Here is a 19267-nt window from a genome sequence, read left to right on the forward strand (position 1 = left end):
GAGTTTAAAACCGAGAGCCGTTGAAGAGCGATGGCATTTAATATTTAAATAGCTTCACGCGCCACCGCGCATGCTCAGTCTCCAGCTCTCAACCAAAAGAGTTACAGCAGCTTCCCAGAGACTTCCCTTTAACATTCGCTAACCTGGGCTTTCAGAGGTGTACTAAGTGTGAAGTGACGTCGTTTGCAGAAAGGACATTCAGGGAATATGTGTTTTATAACTTAGCTAATAAAATTAACTTATGTAAAATACGTCCATTGAAAGTTTCTGGTTCCTGAAGACGGTGTTAGACGGCACTGTGACGCAAAAGGTCGCTGTCTCACAGCTCCAGGGAAGTGGTATTGTGGGTTCGAACCCCGCAGCGGGTGACTATTGTGATGGGAAAATGCAGATTAACACCAATGAGCAATGATTAATGATAACTAATGACACTGTATATTAAGGGAGTAATTGTATTGATTAATCTTGATTAAATCTTACAAGATTAAGATGTAGGCCTCAGTGTGCTTGTGGCCTTAAAGGACTTGTTATATTGTGTCCTCAGGATATGTAAGGAGATGACTGTGGAGACTGTAGGAGGGGGAAGTGCTGAATTGAGCAATTCTGATTCAGAATAGGGAATTAGGTCCTCAGATAGAACGGAAAAGGATGGTTGATGGAACGAGAAATGATGTACGTGCAGAAGGGGCACATGACTGTTGGGTGTATGTGACTGGGGTCCTACATAATCTGCAACAAACGTGTGAATAAACTAGAGATTGGAGAGAATACTTGACTCTGTGTCTTTGTTCCTCTGATTTCTCCTCGGGCCTGAGAATCGGTCTTCCTTCCTGGTTGTACTTAAGACTATTACCATAACAACAAGTCTCTGAGAAATTTTGTGTGTTCTCCCTGTGTCTGTGTGGGTTTCCTCTGGGTGCTGCGGTTTCCCCCCACAGTCCAAAAACACACGTTGGTAGGTGGATTTGTTACTCAAAAGTATGCCTAGGTGTGAATGTGTAAGTTTTGTGTCCAGTATGTGTTACACTTTGTGCCCTGTGATTCCGGGTAGGCTCCGATCCCACCTCGACCCTGAACTGTAAGCGGTTACAGACAATGAATATATTGGACCAAGTATAGGTTTAGAATCTTTGCACTCTCTAAAAAACATTGACTGCAAATACGCAAATTTCCTCAGCATTTACAGAAAGTCTGACAGCTCAGAAAATGTAAATTTAATTGACAAAATTGGATAAAACATTTTAATCAAAGTTTGTATGCAGAAATAATTTGGAAACATAGTAACAGAATAATAGACATATATATATATATATATTTACTAACGACACACATTTTGACTGAAAGTTTGACCTAGCATTTTACGCAATACTTGAATTATTTTAAAGAAAAAAAAAACAGTTTACAGGTTTTACAAAATTTCTGACAAACTTTTACAGAGTTTATAAAATATAACAAAGATGGATTCGAAACAGGTTTCCACATTCAGTTTACAGAAAGTTTGCAAAATTTGGCAGAAAATATGACCAAAAAAATTTTTATTTTTGAACTGACTTTCAGTCAAAAACTGTCAAAAACAAATGAAGCAATATAATCACAATATACAAGTGGTCCCACTCATTCTTTTTAAAGTTTGAATTAAACAGATCTAGTAACTAGCGCTACTCAACATAGAGCCACAAATAATGTCAACCCATTAAAACCTCTGAATCCAAACTGTAACCAAAGAGTTGGCAGTATTTTTTCCTGGTGTCATGATCTCAACAATGTTATCCTCAAGTCTACACCACAAGGTTGCGCTATAGTTCAAGAAAAGACATGCTGGCTTTGAAACTGCAGTGAAAAGACATGATGAACACTGGAGATGCCACTCTAGAGTGTATTGGCTCTGCATGTGCGAATTGGCTGCTCCAAAGTAATATACTTTAATTACAAAATGACCAGTTTTCCTAAACAATAACTCTACAATTAGTTTTAGCATAAAATGTGTTGCTGAAAAGAAGCAAGCCATGGGTGTAATATTTTGATTAAGTTCTACATGCTCAACTTTTGATTAATTTAGAAAAATCAATATAATGAAACCCATGTTTGCAATTACATACTCCTTACACATGTATTAAAATCTCTATTTAAAATGGTGTTCCTCATTACACATGCCTTTACTGGCTTAAAAAAAAGAGATTCCCGCTGGTATATTTTTATTGTTTTTTCACAGTTAGCAAACTAAGTTACTGTGGGTCATATAATAAGACCATTTCTATTAAGGCCCAAGATAATTCTGGATACTGAACACACAAACAGGTTAATTCAATTACCGATGAAATCATGTTTTGCAACATGTTTTGCAACATCGTGTCCTGTATGTTATTTAAATACTTTAGCCTGGCTGACCGATCCTGGTCCTGCAGCTTTAACTTCTTAGTCTGACTTAATGACCTTACACTAATGTTTACATGTTCCTGATCGCTTTGATTTACAGAGATGGTGTTGGGTTAAATTAGGGTTGGGATTAAGCTCTGCAGAATTCAGGACTGGTCAAAGCTGACATGGCCTACAATGCTGGTCTTGCACATCCGAATAAGCTTTAGATTCTGAGTGGTACTGTCCTTCCTCTGTATGACATGACATAATGTTTAACATAAAATTCATAAGTAGACTTTTTCTAAATTTTGGAAATCAGAAACATTTATATCAAACAAAGTATATATGCACATACACAGCAAATTCACCAGTGTTAAAACAACACTGTTAGTGTAATAATTTAACAATCTCAGTGTTAACACTAATAGTGTTGATTCAACACTGGAGAATTTGCTGTTTAGAGAGAAAGGAAGACAGGGAGACAGAAATGGTATTGATATCTGTTTTTCCATTTATTCATTTATTGATTTTCTGTAACTGCTTCATCTCTGATCAGAGTTGTGGTGGGTATACGGAGCATACTTTTAGCAAGGCAAGAACTTCCCTTGGACAGGGGCCAGTCCATTGCGGCCTATTAATATTTCAGTGTATGTCTAGAGCCGCTAAACATCGTGACTGTTACTGCTCTGATTGTTAAGGCGTGGCACAAGAGCCAACGGCAACAGACGTCACACCCTCAAAAGACAGATAAAAACACACGCAACACAAACCTATCCCCCGGGCTCTCTGGAGGACACGCCCCTGTACTGACAGCTGGGAGTCCACGCCCATCTCTCGAAACTTCACTCTGAACACAGACTTCACTGAAACTAGAGGACACGCCCACCTGTAACCCACGTGGCCGTAACTAATGTAGAACTCATACATGAACCCAACAGAAAATTAATAATTAAATAAAATATATGTTGTACCTAAAGGAAAATCACTAACAGTAAAAGCAGTTTAAATAAAAATGAAGGGATGGTGAGGACATGAAGGAGAAGTTAGTGTGAAACACCTCACATTTGTACAAAAATGGACCTTAATAAAGCTGCATCCCAAACCACATTCTTCTTTTTTAACGACCTTTTGTGTGTCCATTCATTCAGTTACTTTAATTGTTTCATCTGGATCAGAGACACATTGGGTCTAGAGCATAAACTTTTAGCACTGGGTGCTAATAGACCTTTAATACACATTGGAAGGGTGCCAGTCCATCACACGACAGCACACAAATCTGTGGAATATTTTGCATAGCCAATCCTCCTACAAATTTGTGTTTTTGGACTGTGGGAGGAAACCCACACAGACACATGGAGAACACCAAACAACCAAATTCCACACAAAACCCCCAGAGAGGAATTTCACAAACAAGGTTGTCTCAGTTAGCCAGCTACCTTCAGCCCAAATTTAAGGACTTTCCAATAGAAATCTCCATCTGTTCCTACGTAATTGTGGATTAAAATGTGCAGAATATTTTTTTTTTAATTATTTTTGCCCATGAACTACAGTAGTACTACTTTACTTGTGGCTGGGGACACGCCCACTTGTTGAAGCCACATGTGGAGACCACGCCCACGTCCGAGTCCAGTTGTACAACAAGTATCACGTGACTCCCAGCGCGTTTGATAAATATGTGCTCGAGGACAGTGAAGGAAGGCTTTCAAGAGTTGTGTGTGTAGAACACTGATTTGTTTTTTTCTGATTCCTACGAGTGTCTTCTGACAGAAAGCGGGGTTTGTTTAGCGTTAGGACGGAGGGATGATCTTCACAGTGACGTGGGTGAGCGCGGTTCTGACCGGGATTTTCTCGGTGCACTTGGCTCAACGCCTGTGCTTCCCTTACTTCTGGAAAGACCTCTTCTACCTGATTAAGGTGATCAGATACGGGGCTCGGCTGGAGATCTCTAAACGTACCCGGATAGTGTCCGTTCTAGACAGGTTCGTGCAGCAGGCGCAGAGGATCCCGGACAAGTCCTTTCTGATCTACGAAGGAGTGCCTTACACCTACCGTCAGATCGAGGAGAGGAGCAACAGAGTGGCGCGTGTGTTTCAGCATCATGCCTCCGTGAAGAAAGGAGACACGGTGGCGATGCTCATGAGCAACGAACCAGACTTTATCTCCGTGTGGTTCGGCCTCAGTAAGCTCGGCTGTTCCGTGGCTTTTCTAAACACCAACATCAGGTCCAAGTCCCTGCTGCACTGCTTCCACTGCTGCGGCGCAAAACTGCTGGTGGTGGGCGAAGGTAAACAAACCGAAAGTGTGAGGAGAAACGCAGGCTGGTGCAGCCGGTTTCTGGACTCGTTTTGCTAACTGTTAAGTACATGCAAGTAGGGATTAAGACTTCCCAAACTGCTGACAGAAAAGGGTGTCCTCCGGTGAAACAAGTATTCTGTAGTTTGTCCTTCAGCATTCTGTCTTTACTAGTCGGAGGAAACAGGCTTCCATACTCACATAACCCTCCCATATCTTTCTCCACCCATCCGCAGCTCCAGAGTAAAGAGTTGTGCTGGTTAGAAATGCCCTAGTCCAAATGAAAATTCGATAATTAAAGTCATATTTAATTTCTTTGTGACGTAATGCACTGCACAATTCAGCTATTTTACACGGTCTAATCCCTGTAGTAATTCTCTTCACACTCCTCGTCCAGCAGCAGAGTTCTGAAGTCTGCCAAATACCAAAACTAAATTCCTTCAATGGCTGTGTCCAAAAACACTCAGATATCTGCTTTCTGTCTTCCTCAAAGGGTGTCAGACTAGGGAAACCTGAGTTGGGGCCTTTAACTGTAGTGAAAAGTAGTGATAGGGCCCATCCAGACAGCACTGATTAGTGGGTCCCACATGCGTTAAAAATGGGCTAGCTGGCTACAGAATCGGTATGTAGTTTTGTGGGATGGTGCATGGGCTGTTAGTGGGAATTTACAGAGATTGTTTTTCAGTTGTGCTGCACAGATTGGCCCCATGTTTAACCCACCCTGGTCCCATCACTGACCCTGGAGGGTGTCCATGTGTAGGGCCAACTCTTTAAAAGCGAATTAATGTGTAGAGTGTGATGTTTTGAATATAGCTCATGTGTCTGTATTTAGTCTCCCGATTAATTGTCACAGTCCACAGTGGACATATAGTGATTGCTGATACAATTAAACTGAGGGGTGTCAGCAAGAAGCCATCATGCTTGGTCTCACTAAACCTATAGGTTCTGAGGTTAATAAGGCCTTTATTATGATTTAGGTTTAAAGCAGTTTTAGGTGCATGGGCAGCAGAACAAAGGTGTTTGACTTCACCAAAACATCAAACATACTCAACATCATCTTCATTAAGAATGTACACAACCAAGATATGTGTGGAAATATTATTTATTTATAGTTTGACCTATGGATTCAACTTGTTAATAATTATTAATGCATGAACATTCATTATTATTTATATTATATTATTACCTGTCTTTAAAGCATATTATTAATAGTGCTCTCTAAGTATTATTATTATTATTATTATTATTATTATTATTATTATTATTATTATTCTCATCTAAACAATGTTTTCTTAAGGTTGCAGGTGAGAGTTGGTATTCATTCTAGATTCAGTACATTTCAAAATAGTAAATTACAATAAACCACAAACAGTTTAATTGTGCATTTTAATTGCATTTATTTCATATAAAGGATTCACAACTAATTCACAATTAAGAAGCAAACTTCAGACACAAAACATGTTTTAGATGATTTTAGCACAAGAGAAAAATGTATACGTTTGACTTTTCACCGAGCCTGTGCTCATGGGGTACGTCCTCCATATGTTTTCCTTTGGTATGCAGAACATTTCCACACTCTTCTACCATGTATGTGAGCCCCCATTAGTGGCCTCCTTCTTTCCTGTTAAGAAGTAGCACTGGCCTACAGCTCAGGAAATACAGTACTGAATCCCATAGCTATCACTGACATCAGCCAAATAGTGAAAGAGCAATGCCAGTGAAAGAGAAACCTTTCTAAAAGATACCACTTGATAGAAAGATGCTTTCAGATGCTACAGAAACACAGATTGAGTGGATTGGGTGTGTTAGAAAGCCAGCAAGGGGGGAAAACTCCCTAAATACCCTATATCTTAGAAGAAATATTGGATGGGCATGCATCTGCAAACTGTTGTAAATTCACATAATAGACGCTGTCCAATTTTACTCTACATAAATAACTAAAAAGTGTGTTCCCCTCATTTGTTAATGTCTTGCATTAAATATTTCATTAAGAACATTAAGCTCTGAATGGTGTAATGTAAAATCCATTCTTCTTTTAAAGCGTACCAAACCTTTATCATTAATATTGATGCCTATTTTATCAAATGTCTACAGGCTACATAGTCCATTAGCTAAGCAGCAGATTTTAGAAAGATTAGGCTTGAGAAGCTCATTTTATCGAGCTAACCAGTCTGCATAGGCTTATGATAACAGTTCTGTTGAATCAGAAACTTGAGACTGTTTGTGTTGTTGCCCTGTAACTACAGTGTGCTTGCAGCCATTTTCAGCTCCTTTTCACATGTTTACTATTCATTAATACATCCATTGCCTGTAACCGCTTGTCCAATTCAGGGTCCGGGGGGTCCGGAGCCTTCCTGGAAAAATTGGGTGCAAGGCAGGAACACACTCTAGAAGCGGCACATATTTCTCACAATATTTCAGTTAAACTGAGTTTGGAGTCTAGGATTAAAACAAGTACTTGTGCTATTAATCGGCTAATTATTAAGCAAGAAATTTGACTACATAATTATAATCTTGGTTGAATCTCTAACTCCCTACTCTCTTTATAGTGCACTACTTATATAGTACACTCTCAGAAAAAAAGGTATGGTAGAGATACATTATTGGTCACCAAAGTTACACACAGTGTAAAGGTACATTTAAAGGTGGTGTTAAAGTCCAGATTTGTTCCTTAAATGTACATTACTTTCTTTTCTTCAGATGTAAATGTAAATATTTGTAATCATTTATAGAACTGTTATAATAGAATAATGTATACATATGTTCCCTAATTAAGGTACTGAATATCTACCTTTGAGGGTACCACCACAGCAACAGTATTTCTGACAGTGTACTCTACCCTTCATGTGTGGAATTGTGCAAGCATGGTTGAAACTCCAATGTATACTACACTGTTTGGAAACTTGAGCCTCTTTAGTAAAAGTAATACACTGCCTGTGACCTATGTAGTGAATTATTTGAGTTCACAACATTGTATGGATGGCAACAGCTGTGATTTAAAAAAAAATGTTTAAAATATTTGTGAAAAATGTTAAGAACCAGAAACAAATATTGGTGTTTTGTTGTGTGCTTTGCTTACAGACCTGTTGGACACTTTGGAGGACATATTACCCAGTCTTCAGGAGGACAATATCTCAATATGGTCTATGAAGAATAAAGTCTCCCACCCAGGGGTCCACACTCTGTTGGATAAGATCGACCAGGCTTCAGATGAGCCGATGCCGGCAGAGTACAGATCTGTCACCTCCCTTAAGAGTGCCACTCTATATATCTTCACTTCTGGGACCACTGGTATGTAAATGACATGAACAGAGCAGTCAGAATTTGTTGTAGTTATTCAACTGCAGATACATATGTGTATTGAAATGATCAGAAGTTGAATATTATCTTCCAAAAAATCCTAATGAAAGCTTTAAATGAAATATTAGATGAAAATGGTATGCTCTGTCCTGTGATACTATCAAATGTTACTTTATTATTATTATTTATTTATTTATTTATTTATTTTCACTTTTCTTATAGATTGCAAAGGTTATTGACATAAAAAAGTTATCAATAACTTAGTAGCAAAAGTAGATTTAAAAAAAACAAGTTAAAAGGACTATATTTCTAGAAAAGCTGGGAATTCTTGTAAAGCAATTAAAACTACTATCAGTTCTATCTGTAAACACATATATAAACTTATTTAGACTATAATGCCTGTAACGCCTTCCAAAATACTGGGACAGGTGCAAAACAGGTGTAACAAGTTATAGAAATGTAATAATAAAAAAAAGGAAATAAAAAAAGAGAATCCACTAAAAGTTTAGTCTTTGCCAGAAAAGACTGTGGCACCCCAACTAGTACCAAACTATGTGAAATAATTGTCAAACAGTTAAAAAAGCACAAGTGGGGCAATATTGGACACCACTTTTGAATCTGTTCATCCTTCAAGTCCGCAGACATTGCATGAGAACACATTATGCAACTGTGTATATAAGTGTGGCATGGTGTGGCAACATGTAGTGTTGCTGTCACACAGCTCCAGGGTCCTGGGGTTGTGTGCTACTCCACCTAAGGCCATTGTCTGCATGGGTTTCCTCTAGGTGCTCCTGTTTCTTCCCTTGGTCACGAAACACATGCTTGTAAGTGGATTAGCTGTTCAATAGTGCCTGTAGGCGAGTGTGTGCCTGAGTGAGTGAGTGGGTGATGCCCTGTGATAGACTGGTCCCTTCTTCAGGGTGTGTTCCTGCCTTTTGCCTAATGATTCCAGGCAGGCTTCAGACCTAAGCTTAACTATTCTATACTGACATACACAGTCCATCTCTGCATTAAAAAGTGCACCTAAAACTGTACTTTGCAAGGAGAAATCATACATCAATCTTAGTCTCACTTTCACCTCCAGCTGGGTGGACGGGGCTTAACTTAAGCAGCCAATGACTGTCTAGATCCTGACCCTCGTCAAAAGTCAAAAGCAAGAAACTTCTGGAGGAGAAAGACTGAGACTGAGAGAAGCACAACCGAGAAAAGGTGGAATTAAAACAAAGATGTATTCTTCAAGAATATTAAACTCAGAATAGACGATTATATACAGAAATATTCGGTTTACAAACCTGTTTTTATATCTCTGAATATTAATGACAGTTTTCTCAATTACAAAATTTAATTTATTGGATATATGGATTCTGTTTTTTGGTTCTCAGAAATTTAGAACCTATTTTGACGCCATAAATGGCTTTCTTAAATATTTTAATTATGCATTTAATGATTTAATACAGAGATGAGGCAAGACACCATCTGCACTGTATGAAGTGATTTCAATTCTAAGCAATTGCTTATTCGAACTTAAAGTAAGATCTAAAAAAGCTAAATCTTCGGCCTTGAAAATGTAGACTTTACCCTGATTGTAATATGCCATGACATTTTCATTTTCACTGTCTTAGGCTGAAGTACTTAGAAAATTGCTCCATGCCCTGAAATAAAGTCTTTATTGTTTCCTCTGTCCATCAAGTGTATGTAAAACTGCAAGACTGAAGAAAGTGTTTAGATTGATTTTTTGTTTGTTTTCTGCTCTGCAAAAGATCATTGACCTCAAAAGAACTGAGTAAACAGGGCTTTGGGACAGAGGCATGGTTTGGGGTATCCGTGCACCATTTGTTTGTCCTTGGCCCCTGTTTCCTCCCCCCGCCCCTTTTTTTTAATCAGTTTGGCGTATGTTCTGATGTAATGAGCAAACAGTGTCTAAAGTTGAACAGTCTGCTGGAACTGTCAAAAAAGGAGGCATTGTGAAATGTATCTGAAATCATTCATATTGTAAACCATGACTTCCTGAGCAGTGTGCTGTGCTCTTTAAATTGTTTGTTTGGTAAATAGGTGGAATAGATGTCTATGCGTTCTTGAGATATAGCACAGTATCTACTTGTCTGAAGGCAAATTCCAGACGTGGTCAGGGTTGGTCATGTGATCTGAACTACATCTTGAGAATGGACCCATTCATAAGTGTGATTCCTATTACCCCTCACTCAGTAACTGTTTATGTTACTGAACTTCCTGTGTCCAGTGGATCTTAGTTAGAGCAGAAAATACACACATCTCAGAGGAGTTACATGAACAGTTGGCTAGCAGTCATGTATATCCCAGGTACATGACACTTTGTGTACACTTCTTCAGTATTTTTAGCAGCAACACTCACACATCATTATGTTGCAGAAATTACCTTATTATTCACATGGTAATATTCACTAAGCAGTACTTATATTTTAAAATGTAGAAAGCTATGAGTGACAATATGTACATTTTTGTTTCCATTTCGGTGAGGGGCAGATTATTTCTAGTATGCAGTATGTAATGTTGGTTGTCTATATGAAATGTCTGTATTGACTCTGAGTCTGTAAAGCTGCATTGTTTGTACTAAATTCATAATCTCTTCTTGGAGGCCAGTGGCCTTGGGACAAAAGGAGTCATCGTGAGATACAAGAAGCAACTAAATGTTTTGTACACTGAAATCTACTAAGATTACTGATTTTTTCCCCTGCTTAGACTTCACAGCCATGTATTTAGAAATTCAGATTCATACATTTATTTATTTATTCTTTTTAAAGGAACAATCAGCAAATAAACCTACAACTTCCCCAAATGTAGTCAATCAGACAATCTCAAAAAACTATGAGCTTGCTGATTTACTGATCAGTTAGTATCTTTTAAACTGCCTAAATGGACACACACTCGCTTTTGAAATATTTTTAAAAATAGTATTTTAAGGGGGAAAAAATATTTTTCATTGCATATGCACATGACATTCTGTGATCTGTTTAAAATTATTTTCTGAATGGGTGCTGCTTCTTTCACTTGTAAAGAGTTAGGTTTATACTGCCCTTTCATCTGTGTCTTCAATCACAACACTGGTCCTGCATTTATATGACAGCTCAATGACAAGCTTAAACAGAGCAAAACAAACACAATAAGCATGAAGAATTAAGAGTATTGATTAAATATGATAAACAAGAACATAGAAGAAAGAAAACCAAGTGAAAATGGCAAAAAATATATAAATAAATAAATAACAATAACAATAAAACAAAAAAACTGGGCTTCTGCTTGATGTGTTGATGTGAACTATGTGTGGCTCATTTGCATTTAAAGGCTAAGCACCACTTAATGGACCTCCATGAATATTTCACATTATTTTAGTTACTGACATATATAAGTATGAATTAAAATGAAAATAGCAGCTTAATTTGCTTTAAAACTGACAATTTTATTAAATTGACGGAAAAACCCGAGCTCGCTACGGAAATTCTTGAACGCAACCGTGACGTCACTGGTGGACAACAGCTGAACAACATTATTCATGACAATAGCCTAGCAATAAGCTAAACTCAAATTTAGAGGTACCGTTATTCTTGTAAATGTGATCGAAGTCGAACTCGAATTCATCCGACACTATAAACCTCCGTAATGCAGCTACGTAGCCGAGTATAATCTGAGCCACCGAGTTTAGCAAGTCAAGCTAACGTTAACTAACACCAACTAAAACAGGCGAAGTGAGTGTCCTTACCCTGTTTACCTCCATGTTACAGAGGCTCTTGAACACCTTTCGTTGGTTTCCTTACATGCCCATATTGTTGGAAAAGCGCCAGTGAAATGAGCTACAGATAACGGAGTGAGCGGATGGTCCTTTCCAAAGTGCCCGTTTAAAGTTGACAAATTTAGTCCATTTTCTGGATATTTTGAGATCAATTGGGCCATTTGTGCACAGATGTCCCACTGTACATTGAATGATTGCAGCCAAAAACAACACACCTTTTCATCATTTTGCATTAAATTAAGTGCAACTTCTAGAGTTGTTGATCCACCATCTACGTCACAGGCAAGACGCCTATTGGAGTTTCCGAACACCGTTGGGGGGGGGGGATAACGGTCTTTTAAACCTTATTCCTTGAATTAGTAAGAAATAACATGTTTTCTGACTATCGATAAACAAAAGTTAGAAACTCAAATTCCACTGTATTTATTTGTTTGAAACTTTCATATAGCTGGTGCTTAGCCTTTAAAAGAACACATGCTGAAAACTAGATCTGAACAGGACTTTTTAGACAGGGAGAATGGTGCTGTGTTGCTTGATCCTTGTGTCATTATGACAATATGAGGCAGATGTTTAATTGAGACCCTAAAGTACTGCACTTCTAAAAATAAAGGTGCTACAAATGGATTTTTGATCGATGCAATAAAAGAACCACTTTTGGATCCATAAAGAGCCATGTTAATTTAAGAGATGTTTGCATGTTAAGAACCTTTTAAGGGTTTAAAAATCCATCACTCAGGCTTGAGTGACTATATGTCAAATATATGTATGTCAAATATATTTGCCTCAAGACAGCTGAAGAAACACACCTAATTCACATCAGTTTAGCTGTTTTGTCATACATAATCATCAAAGCTGTGGAAAATACCTGTGGTCAGGTCAAGTAATTGTGATCAGATCAAAATAATTGCATGATTGCTGTGACTAGTCTAGACAAAGTAGATGTCTCTTAATTGGATGACTACTTGGAGTAATAAGGTGGAAAGGGCAAACATAATTGCACTGAAGTTCAGTTTAATGTCACGCTAGAAATGAAAAGTAACAATCTCCTTAAAAAAGGACCAATTAAAATGTATTTAATAGTCTTATTTGAAAAAGGTTCTAATTTCTAGGGAAAAGACAGGTATGAGTTGTGCCGGAGTCATCTTTTACATCCTCGTGTGTCTCTTTGATTTAGTGTTACTTTGAGAGGGGTTCTAGTTACTTTCTTATACAGATGTGTGACGTACAGGGAAATTCAGGAGACTTAAGTTTTGTCTTACTGTCCATTGTCTACAAATCAATTCATTGACATTTTTTATTATGTACTGTGGCTACTAAATGGCTGGAGCCTGTTTCAGAGTAATATTATTGGAATATTTCATATACCTCAATGTTACACAAAGTAATTACTCAGTACTTCACAGTTTGTGCTACACATTCATCTAAATAATAAACAGTACTTAGGAGACAGATATGAAAAGGTTACAAGGAAAAGGTGGGAGTTGGGTTTTATGCTTCTGGGGTTTTGCACCCCATTAATGTAATTCAAATTTACAATGAAATCAAGGAAGAGAGAGGATGGTTTCCTACCCTCCTCCAAATATTACATAGTGCATTTTTTACAGTGAGCCCCGAGTAGCCTTGACAGAGGCTCTATTCTTCCTATTACAACTCAGAGGGGCATCAATGATTTTGAAGCTGTATATGTTACATAGTGCTCCTGTAAGACATATTCTGCATCCATGATCTTTCATATACACTCATAGTATTTTATCAAAAACATCTCTAGTTTTACAGATTTGCGAGTCTATTATGAATATGTAGTGCTTGCTTTAAATTTTTATATTAGAACAGCATTTGTTCTACAGCAAATTTATGATTATTCTCTGTGTGTTTTACTTATAAACCTACAGAGCATTAGCTGTTGAAGCTATGAATGAAAGGACATCAGCTTGTTTTTCTGTTTTGTCTCCTGATACTGAAATATTTATATTTGCAATATATGTTGTGATATATAAATCCTTTTCACAAGATGAACTGTGTGTCGCTATTTGAAAAGAATGTATTATTTAAAAAAAAATTCTGCTGCATCAACTTTTTAGTCATATATATATTATTATTGTATGTTCATTAGTGTATAAGAGAAAAAAACAGCTATTTCGCATGACTCTCCAGGAGTGTAAAGTTGTTGCCAGCGGAAAATGGAAAAGTGAATGTCTACCTTACTGATACCCCCAAAGGCAAAAATATTATTCACATTTTCAATAACTTTGCATGTACTTGCTTGTCTAGAATGCTGCTGCACATTTAGATCATTGAGACAGTACAATATAATTAACCACATGTTCGTGGGGAGTGTGGTTCACTCTGAGGTCTTCACATTTTTTTGGCAACTCCCTGTCCATTACACTAGTACACGCTAAAGCAAGATGTTATACGTTAATCGTGTCAAAAGCTGTAAAGGTACATTTTTAGCTGTTCCTTATTCTACCATGCTGTAAAATATATAAAAGATAAAATTTTTATTATATTAAAAGACTTTTAATGCAAACCCCATGTGTCAAATGCAGATGTACACTTTAATGCGAAAATGATTCTTCAGGGGTTTTCTTTTGCATTTAATTTGAGAGTCAGTTTGATGAAATACATTATTAATAAGCCCTTAAAGGCGTTTACTGATATCTGAAGGTCTGCAAAACATGGAGCTCCTTATATACAGTGATAGAAAATTTGTACCCCCATAGAAAATTCCTGTTCTGCATTTGGATTGATTTGAATATGCCTAAAATCAACATGTATGACTATCCAAAGGGCCAATTTTAATAAGTTAAATAAGACAAAACTGACAGCTCCAAATGTTTCCCTAAGGTAACTTAGAAATAGCATTCTGGCTAAATCATTATATTTGGACTTTGTGGATCTATTCCTCCAATATTATTATTAGCATTAATAAGGAGTGTGTTTGCCCTTTTCTGCTGCACTCTCCGAAAAACTGTCACTGTGGTGGTACCCTCAATAGTACATTTCTGTACTTTCAGTTAGGTAACATAATTGTACCATATTCAATAATAATAGTAGATTTTTAAGTTGTATTGATTTAATACACTTCATTCATTGCCGTGACTTATATTGTTTTGTTTTATTTTACAAAGATCTATAAAGATATCTTACAAATATTCACATCTCCTTTTGAAGAAGAGGATGTTATACACCTTTAGGGAATGAAACTGGACTCCAGAGAGTGCAGTTCCCCTTCTCCACACATTTGCTTTATCACTGATGAATGATTTTAACCTTGACTTTCAGCTGTTCCATAGAGAGCAATGTCTATATGTAGCGTTTACTGACTGTTACCATCTTTGTTGTAGGTTTACCCAAGGCTGCAGTGATCACACACCTGCAGTCTCTGAAGGCAGCCGGAGGGTTCTGGGCATACGGAGGCACATCGCAGGATGTGATCTACACTCCACTGCCACTCTACCACAGTGCTGCTTCTCTCATTGGCATCGGGGGCACCATAGAGTTGGGTAATGCTCACTTTAAACACTGCATGATAGTACCCACCATTCTTTTAATGACCATGGTTAGTATTTATTGAGAAATCAGACTCCAGGTTCAGTTCATCCTATTTCTAAATAATAATTCTATTTTAAACAGGTCAGTACACATAAGGCCAGTCCAGTTTAGTCTAAATTGATTTTTTAATTCCAGTTTTACAGTTAACCTGTAAAAAACTGACGTTTTTATGTGTAGTTTTAGATTGTATTGAAAAGCTTAGGGCTTGGCTGTACTAGGCTGATTTCCCCAACTTGTTTATAATTTCTGGTATTTTAAATAGGGCAGTTCACCCCTTGAATAGTTGTAATACTACATTTAGCTTTCCATTAAACTCTGCGTTTTGTGTAAATGATAGATAACTTCTGTTTGAATGTTATTTTTTTTCTCAATGATGACTTTGTACTGCGTGCCTAATACACCATTTGTATATCTAATCATGTATGTTACATGTGATGGCCTGCCTGCATATTTTGATTTTCAGCTGCTTAGAAGTGTGTACAAAGTAATAGACATAACTAAACACTGAACATTAAAAGAATGGCTGTTTTTATCCTAAAGGGGAACTCCATTTTAAAGATGCATAATATTTTTAAACCGAAACTAATCAAAGAAGGGATTCAGTGTTGTTTGGTGTGGTAAGTGTATTTACTTTAGCTGAATTCACACTATACGTCCAAATGTTGGTGGACATTACTTACAGTGAATTATTGTCAAAGAAATAGGACATCCTGAAGCAGTTTATATTACCTTAAAGCCAGGTACAAATCATCAATGAAGTATAGATAAAGGGGATGTAAAGCCCCCAAGGATTGGACTGAGAAGCAGAGAAACTTCCTTCTCTACAGTGATGGAGCTCAGTTTGCATCGCTGGGATGAGTTGCAGTGATATTTGTGAACCAAAACTAACCTGAATAGAATTAAATGACATCACATCAGTGTCCCGTCATCTGTCCCAAAACCTAAGCCGTTTCTCAATATATGTTCTTGTTTTCTCATGTTCTTGGGAAACGTCATCAGTCTCAGCCCAAGTACTGTTACATTTAAAAGTGCATGTCTATCCGAGTGCAGTTCAAATACCCGGATATGTTCCTCCTCATTATGCTCCCTACTAAGGTATCTTAATTAGGTTGAATTTTAAGGCAGCATCGAACCCTTCCTCAGCCATGAAGGCAATCCCATGGTGCAACGCCAGAACAACTCTCGTCTATTTTGCTCTTCTCCCAGAGCAAAAATATTTTTTAAAGTGATAAAATGTGAAAAGCAGAATTCATATGGAGCTATATTAGGGGCAAAAATTTTATTCATTTTAAAATAAAAATCTGAAACGGAAAGTTCAAATCTTGAGATTGAACTTTGAAAAATACAACCATGTACTCAAAATTAAGATAAGTGTAGGATGATTTTTTTTCAGTTAAAATAGAATTTTGATTCAACTATTAAATTTTTTGAATAAATAATGTATTTTCATTATATTACAAATATTTGAAGTCTTACATTCTTCATTTACAGATTTTATTTTTTCAGATTCAGATCTTAGTTTCAGACTTCTGACACTTTTCTCGCAAGGGAGGACATCAGTGGAGAGGGGCATGGAATAAAACATTAACTTTAGTGACAAAACTCTTTATAGTGAGCTCTTTTAGACAACATTCTGCACCAATCGCAGGTAAATTGCTATAATACTCTGTCAGAGTGCGTAGTGTAGTGGCCACATAGTGAACATAGTTGGGCATTGCACACCATATCTTATGACGGAATTGTGCCAATTTTGATGGTGTTGATGGAGTTCCTCTTTAAGTTTGTATTTATATAATATATAATTATGTATTATATAAATACATATATCTAATTGGGGTTACGGGTGTAATTATTCAAGCAGTTTTCATGAATAAGGACATTACTCAATAATAACATCATATACTGGTGCAGAATGTTTGTTTGGTGTAGTTTTTTTTCTTTTGTCAGAAACTGCATTCTAAAAGCTACACACATCTTTTCAGACAAAGGGAATTGAGGTTTCTTTTCACATTGGGAGGACTTTTGATTTTTTTCATTTTCTCTTGTCTCTTGAAGAAGGTCTAAGTATTGTTTTGGTGATAGATTTTGTGAGTTAACAGTTAATGCAGGGTTGCCCTCTATATGGGGTATATCTGCAAGGGGCAAATACCAGTTTGTATTTAAAATGGGTAGAGAACAGGATAGTTCACCCAGACAGACACATGTTTAAACACCAGCAGTGAAAGATGGAGCAGTAATGAGAAGACCTCCCTGTAAACCACATTCTCCAAGACCATGTGGTTAATTATATTTTTCCACCTCAATTATCTAACTGCGTATATAGCTACTAGACACGCACACACACACACACGCAATGTTTTTCTATCAGAATATTGTGGCCTCCAGCTGTATCGCTACATTTAAAACCACAACTCCAAGTCTAGGTAACGCTAAAACTAAGGTAGACTATCTTTACAAAGAAGCTGCTGTAATTATCAGGACTACCACAGATCCCACACCTCAGCATTATTGAATGTGTTTTGGAATTTTTGGATTCTGATAAGTGGCAGATGCAATTAACTTCTTAAAAACAAAATGTGAAGGTGTGGAAAAAGTGTGTGCGTGTGTGTGTTTTGGACAGGAGCTCATGCTTCTTCCTTGTTCTGGGAGGGTCTGAACATAGCCACATATGTTAGGAGATACTGTGCTCCAGCACAGAATGATTAACAGACTTGTAAGGTATCGCCTATTTGCAGTATGTACACAACCTATAGTTAGTGGCTTCTGCCTGTGAAGATTGGACTGACCTAGAGTAAACTAGGTCAATGACTCAATGTCCACTGCAGTTCTCAGTGCACATCTACTCTTGTATATTGCATCAAAATGTCTTTATTTATTCCACTCTCTCATGTGAGCAACAGGACAAGGTTACATTTGATTTCAGCCTATCTCAGAGCATCTGTCCAGCCAGCCTGAAGTTCTGAGAAAACCCATTTACCACAGTCACCGTGGACAAATGTACAAGCTCATGTAACCCTGTGCCCGATTTTATCTCAGGCCATTCAGCAGAAACCAGATCAGCTTTCTAGAAATGTTACAAACAGCTACTCAATGGACTGCTCTGCATCTGACGGGGAGTCCCTTGCAGTGCTTCTGTGAAGTAATATAAGAGCTTAATGACAGAGGGCTAGGGATGTATGATAGTACACAGAGTCACACTGTGGGTTATAACCAAACATTTGAAAATCAATAGAAGAGTATAAACAAATCATAAATATTCCTCAGTTGTACTTTGTGTATAAAGACGCAGCTAAAGCAGTTAAATAGGCCATTAGGTTCAAGGTATTTCCAGTCATATCTGGTGTTTCCATTTTTTTCCCGTGTTTGTGTGGGTTTCCTCCGGGGTCCCTGGTTTCCTCCCACACTCCCAGAACATTGAGGTTATTTGAACTGGCTACTCTAAAACTAACTTTGTGTTTGCGAAGGACTGTGAGTCCTAGGTTAACCCCCCTAGTGCCCAATGCAGTCCTCCAAGCGGATGGTCGTTCCTGGATGAGAGTACACTGTGTGCATTTGACCTCAGTTTCTCGCCAGTGTGCATGTAGATTGAATGTTGAATGGAATGGAGTTCTGTGCAGTGTTGATTGTGAAGCGTAACTATAAATAAATAAATAACTACCCGTAACACCATAAAGCCATCACCAGCACTAATATAAATATTCAGTGATTGATTGGAGGCAAGTATACACATTACACCACATTCTTACTCCATTTATTTGGAATGTGAACATAAACAACATTTCATGTAGTCCACTTAGAGCCGAGACACGGATGCAGGAGACATCTTTCAGTGCTGTTTACGGAATAATTCCTGAAGTGGTCAGCCTACAGGTTTCTTAATTCATAAACACACAGGCCATATATCTTACCACATGATCTTGCTTCCAATTTGAGGACAACAGTTGGTTAATATTTTCCTGTCAATTTTAAGAAATAAATCTATTGTGATAAACACTT

At 37.5% G+C, this 19267-nt stretch overlaps 1 protein-coding gene across 1 annotated transcript in view; it reads left to right on the top strand.

Moving 5' to 3' along the window:
• The first annotated feature begins 4039 nt into the window (after positions 1-4039).
• The window catches only part of slc27a6 (solute carrier family 27 member 6), a 30927-nt gene continuing 15699 nt past the window's right edge, over positions 4040-19267 (top strand). The window contains exons 1-3 of the mRNA XM_066650683.1: positions 4040-4642; positions 7732-7941; positions 15064-15222. Coding sequence (XP_066506780.1) covers positions 4159-4642; positions 7732-7941; positions 15064-15222 — 853 coding nt within the window. The 5' untranslated portion in view covers positions 4040-4158. The remainder of the gene's footprint in view (positions 4643-7731; positions 7942-15063; positions 15223-19267) is intronic.

The sequence above is a fragment of the Hoplias malabaricus genome, chromosome 18, assembly GCF_029633855.1.
Source record: "Hoplias malabaricus isolate fHopMal1 chromosome 18, fHopMal1.hap1, whole genome shotgun sequence".
NCBI lineage: Eukaryota > Metazoa > Chordata > Actinopteri > Characiformes > Erythrinidae > Hoplias > Hoplias malabaricus.